At 40.0% G+C, this 5,832-nt stretch overlaps 1 protein-coding gene across 1 annotated transcript; it reads right to left on the bottom strand.

Moving 5' to 3' along the window:
• Positions 1–707: 707 nt before the first annotated feature.
• Positions 708–4,979, bottom strand: psmd14 (proteasome 26S subunit, non-ATPase 14). The gene is made up of 11 exons (XM_069697822.1): positions 4,864–4,979; positions 4,163–4,218; positions 3,996–4,067; positions 3,726–3,845; positions 3,433–3,503; positions 3,006–3,156; positions 2,782–2,889; positions 2,047–2,121; positions 1,833–1,958; positions 1,197–1,259; positions 708–882 (listed from the first exon to the last, which is right to left on the bottom strand). The coding sequence occupies exons 2-11, from the start codon at positions 4,208–4,210 to the stop codon at positions 784–786; spliced, it is 933 nt and encodes a 310-aa protein (XP_069553923.1). The 5' UTR covers positions 4,211–4,218; positions 4,864–4,979; the 3' UTR covers positions 708–783.
• Positions 4,980–5,832: the final 853 nt, after the last annotated feature.

Raw genomic sequence — 5,832 nt, 5'->3', positions numbered from 1 at the left:
CTAGGAAGATTGGTGGTGTAGTGGTTTGCACCAATACCTCTCATCTAGGAGTTCAAGGTGCCCCTTTAACATGACTTTAAAAAAAATCACACTAGCATGTCATCCAAATTATGAAAACAAAGTGATACTATAGCAAAAAGTGACCCAAAAGTCACTTTTTGGCTGCCACGCATCAGGCACACCGATCTACGAAAACTAATTCTTTTGATAACTTTTAATTCGAAACATGTTGAGTGCACAGACTAAATTTGAAGTCAGTCGGACAAAATCTGTAGGAGTTCATTAAAGATCAACATGTGTGACTTGCCAAAATGGCAACTAAATTCAAAATGGCGGAATTCCTGTTGCGTTGAGGCAATGGTGCAATGTAACTTTTTTGTATGTCGAGGTGTGATACACATGTCCACCGAATTTCGTGCCTGGAGGTAAATGTAGCCACCGGGGCATCTCTTTAGGGGGCGCTAGCGAGCCATTTGGCCACGCCCACTCGCAACTGCACTAAAATAAGATTTTTCACAAGTTTTTGAGTATGATGAAGCCTCCAAAAATGCAGTTGTTTACAGAGAATAATAATCGCTTGAATAACAATAGGGCTCTCGCACCATTGGTGCTCGGGCCCTAAAAATACAGAAATAAAACACTATGACTCAAAGTATAGTAAAATAAGGTACCAACGATGCTGTCCAACACAAGCCAGTCACACACACTCATTTCATACATACATTTTATTTTATATAAAAGAAAACAAGGGTTGTAATATTAACAGTTATACACACAGGGCCGTCACTGGAAAACTACAGTATCCAACATGGCAGCTAGGCACTGAACAATGTTGGATGTCATTAAAACATCTACGTGCTCCTCCAAGTGCCTCTTGGGATCCTACAAGAAGGACAGAAAATTAAAGACGGGGGGGGAAAAAAAGCATCAACAAGGAGATGAAAGTTTTGATAAGACTTTCAAAGTAAATAATCTGTTTTGACAATTTTCTGCTTTGAACAAACTTCAGTTACAGACAGGAAACATTAAAGTAACCTGTTCTGTAAATTCCCTGCTTGTACCGACATGTCAGTCTGCACTCCGACTCTAATACTTAGCGCTTCTCTGTCATTTCACTCTTTAACTCTATCGACACCATTCACAAGCATGGATCTTGCGTTAAAAAAAAAAAAAAAATTAATCTGAATTTTTGTTACCTGTTTTCCAACGTTCTTGATTGCCAGTTGCTCAGGGGTCATTTTGTCTTCCTCTTCAACAGCCTGAGGTGGAAACACGACAGTGTCTCAGTAGTGAGGGGGAGCACCGGTCAAAAATCCATGCTCTGCTTATTTGTATGAGTGCAGCATTTTTTGTAGTTTGCATTGCTGAGAAAATGCTACATCGTTTTTATGATCGTGCAAGACCCCAAGAATGTTGTTGAAGGGCGAGACAACACTCGCTCGCACCAGTTTATCAAGACAATTAGTACGAGACCCCAGATATGGGAATCAATGAGTATCAACAAATGTGAGGGTGAAGTCATGCACATCCACAGAGCAGAAGGGAACTGATGCAAAGTTGAATCACGGAATAGACAACACTGTGCTAAAATCTCTGTATTATCAGTTATCAGTTTAAAAGGTCAAAGGTCCTCATTATAAAAGGCCACTAAAGTGAACAATAACATTTTAAATCTGTGCTATTCACTTTTAATCACTGCAATTATAAATTAATACACACTGGAAACGTTTCATTTTGTCACGTTTTAAAAGGTCATTTCAGGTTTTAAAGAGTTTGTGTTTTCCAAAATCTATTAATAAAACAGATTGTAGAATGAAGTCTAAAAGTTGTACCTTATTGTAGTTCTTGGCCAGCTCCAGCATTTCTTTGACGATAGTCTCATTGAGCTTGCAGTGCTCACTGTAGTCCTGCAGAGTCAGACCCTCCATCCAGCTCTTCTTATGCAGGTTCAACAGCATCTGAAGAATTAAAAAAAAGTCATCTTTATTGTGCTCTATTAAAAAATTAGCAATGAAAGCTAGTCTTTGAAAGGTGTATGACTCAAACCTTTTGTTCCAGCTCATTTTTCCTGTAATTGATGGTGATGGAGTAGTAATGTCTGTTAAGTCCATGAATCAGAGCCTGAAAACACAAGAAACCTAAAGGTCAGTACGTGAAATAAAAACACACACAGCCTCTTTGTGCTGAACAGAAAATGTCAACAAACGGAGAAAAAAAAAAAAAAAAAATCCCCCAAATTTAGATTTCATATTACTCCACTTTGGATCTTTGACAGGAACAAGATTAAATCACATTACAATGGTTGGATATTGAGTCTAGTCTGTGTTGGCATAAACAGCTGTTCCCGCCCCGCCTCCACCCTCTCCACCATTTCTCTCCTCTCACCAGAACCGCTCCAGGCAGACAGTCACCCCCACCCCCCGAGTTTGGCTCTGTTGAAGGTTTTTTTTCCCCCCTATTAAAAGGACAATTTTTCCTCCCCACTAACTATGTAAAATGCCCTGAGATGTAATTATGATTTGACACTATGAATAGAACTGAATTCTGCTATTTTTTTCCTTCATATCAAGAAGTCTCTGATGTGATGTTCACTGACCACTTATGGCTCCAAAAGTTAAGACGGAAAATTCACTCAACTTCATGGAGAAACTGGGGGAGAAATTACTGAACACAGATGGTTCATAAATACGGGGTATTACTACTCTACCACCTCCCTACCATCTGTTAAGGGATTTTTTTTTTTTTTAAATCCACATTGAATGAAGGGATACAATGTGTTACCTGGATTGAAGGCTTGTTCAGATGACCCAGGTTGGATGTGGTTTGCCTTGGTTCATGACCCAACACCATCATGTTGGCATTGATCAATCTGAAGGCATCGATAACAACCTGGAGACAACAGTGGTAGAACATGAAACCACATCATTTTTAATTCAACAACGTGGCTTTTAAAAACAAGAACCACTGATTTATGAGCTTCTTTTGCAGTGGCCACACGTCCCTACCTTTCCTTTGACGCTCTGAATGGGATCAACCACCACTGCAACAGCTCGCTCTGACAGGGCCTCAAAGCTCTGCTGTGTGTTGATGTCCACTCCAGACAACCAACAGCCAAAGCCGGGGTGACTGTGGTACCACCCCACAACCATCTCTGGTCTAATGAGCAGCACCAGTGGAAACGGCAAATGGGAGTTTTTTTGGAGGAGGAACATAAAACATAGGAAAAACATTGAGTTTCAACTGGTGATTTCATGGAGACTTCCTGTAAAACTACTCCGGCATGAATTAAAATAGAAGTTGGTGAAAATGCCATTTAAAAAAAAAAAAAAAAAAAAAAAAAAAAAAAAAAAAAAAAAAAAATTGTATCGACAAAATCTAACCACAAGATTTTTTTTATTTAAGTCTGACTGTAGATACATTTTGGAGTTTTACCTGCCGGTCTGCTTCAGCATGTCCAACATCTTGGCCTGGAACACAGGGTCCACCGCTTCAACGCTCACTCCCTGTGAGGCACAAAATCATCATTTTATGATGAAGATCAAAACCAAAATATCGCATCTCAGACTCAGTAAAACCATTGACATAAACATACAAACAAGCCATTTATTTTCCAACAACATATCATAAAGGCAAGTCAATGCTTTGCAAATGATGTTACAGGCATCCATGTAAGGTCTTTTCTATGGCACATCACTAAGGAAAAATAAGCTGGGTCTAATACATACTGTTCCTGACTGGGGCATGGCAAACACATCAATCACTCGCACTGTGTAGTCATCCACAAATTCTCCCAGCATTAATCCCATGACCTCCATTGGTACACCAGCGCGCCCGTGCTTCAGCATCTGATGAAAGGCAACAACAACAAACAACAAAAAAAGCACGAGAAGTCACAAAAATGCTATTTTGATTATATCTAGTGACACCGTGAGAAGTCAGAAAAGTATTATTTTTTAAAAAGGATCATATATTTAGTGCTGATAATGTGTGATTACCTTGAGCAGGGCCAGAGAGGAGATGTACACCTGCTCCGCTGTGTCCACAGCAGGTGCATCTGTTGGGGGGCCCTGAGAAGTCAAAGCAAAGTTCAGATATCAGACACGGTTTCCTCCGCGTTACCCCGATGACCTTTCTCGGTGAATCATCCTTGTTTTTGTGTTACCTGGCCAAGTCCTGGCATCCCTCCTCCGAGCCTCAGCAGCCGGTCCATGTCGAGATCTGTTCACAAACAGACAGAAACTTTCCATTAATCTCTGGCTGACAAAACCATCATGGCGACAACCGCAAGTGTAAATATTGAGTTACGTTGTTTTATCTCCTAAAAACTATTAAGTCCAAATATTTCTTCACAAATTCCCAATTTTAGTCCAATTTCAGCAATTTAGCTCCAATTCAATTACATGAATGCCATTTACTTACGTCCCACTTTAACAAGTAGTTAGATAACGTGAAATCAAACCGTGACGTATTCATAATTAACTTTAAAACAACATTATCTCAGTTGCCGAAGACAACACCACACGGCTAACGTTGGTTAGCTTCAGTTTGCTAATTCACCCCAAGTCACGTCAGGTTCAACGCGGTGTTTAATACCAGATAAAAAACGCGCCCGCCTTGTGATTATTAGCTCAAGTGTTTAGTTAACGTCTACCAGTGACAACAAACGCTTAAATTCCGGCGTCTGTGATCTTTAAAAACTCATTTCGCTTTTTGTCAACACTGCTAGCGCGATGCTAACGCTAACTCGCTCGTGCTAACTTTAGCCGACTTTCCCGTCTCGACCCGAGAAAACGGAGCAAAAACCGCTTAATTTACGCGGATGTCGCGTTGAATGAAAGCCGCCGGCTGCATCTCCAAACGTACCTGCTTGTCAGACAGTTCGTGTGTTCAGGTGAACGTTTTGTTTTTCTGAGTGTCGTCGAAACCAAAAATCAACTCGCTGCAATGAATCAGCCAGAATCGGTCTTCTGTTAAGGGGAGAAAAAAAACAACTGCTTCCGTCGCACTGATGACGTAGTTTATTGTCGCCCGTTTTTTTTTTTTTTTTTTTTTTTGGTAATTGCAAAAACGAAACACTAGGAAGAGCCACAGTCATTACATTTCATACTAATGAGCTACTGCAGCGTGTTGAAGTTTATTACGACCACCACCACAACTAATAAAATTCGAAATAATAATAATAATAATATGTGCACACCTCATATATAATATTTGCCTAGTTGTAGCTACATGACCGATTCCTCTATTGCTGATTAAACTTTTTAATATTTAGGTCTTCTTATATAGACAACCAAAAAAAAAAGAATACCAGACGCTTCCTCAATTTCTAAATATTATTTTATATTTCTAAGAATAATAATTCGCTCCCATGTTCATATATGTATTTTGAGATTCTTATCAATTGATATTTAAGTCTACATTTTAAGGCGTTAGCTTTAAATTGAATTGCATGTAGCAAAGTACCAAACACCTTCCCTCTAGCACTTGCAGCAGGGTCATAAGAAGCGTCTTTATTTTAATACTGAAAGGAATGAAAGCTGCTGTGATGTTTGTATGGTTTCTCATATTTCAACATGCAAGCATTTTATTATTCCCTGAGGAGCTGCGAACTCTGAGCCAGACCACACCATCACTGGGCTTGTGAAAAAGCCTCTCTGTTTAGTTTCATGTTTTCTGGCCAGACAGCTGCTAGTTCTGCAGAACAACTCGTACAATCGCACCGAGCAGCATTACTGGCCACCCTATAATGCCAAACAGGTCAGCTGGCAAGCTGGTCACCAAGGGGAATTTCTAATTCCCTGGCTCTCCGGTGAATGTGGACGGAGCAGATAA

This window comes from Brachyistius frenatus, unplaced genomic scaffold (genome assembly GCF_029030835.1).
Source record: "Brachyistius frenatus isolate BFR_SWC_R1_liver_20210118 unplaced genomic scaffold, ASM2903083v1 Contig_24, whole genome shotgun sequence".
Classification (NCBI taxonomy): Eukaryota; Metazoa; Chordata; class Actinopteri; family Embiotocidae; genus Brachyistius; species Brachyistius frenatus.
Note: the sequence above shows the minus strand (reverse complement) of the source record. Positions and strands in the feature narration are given on the sequence as shown.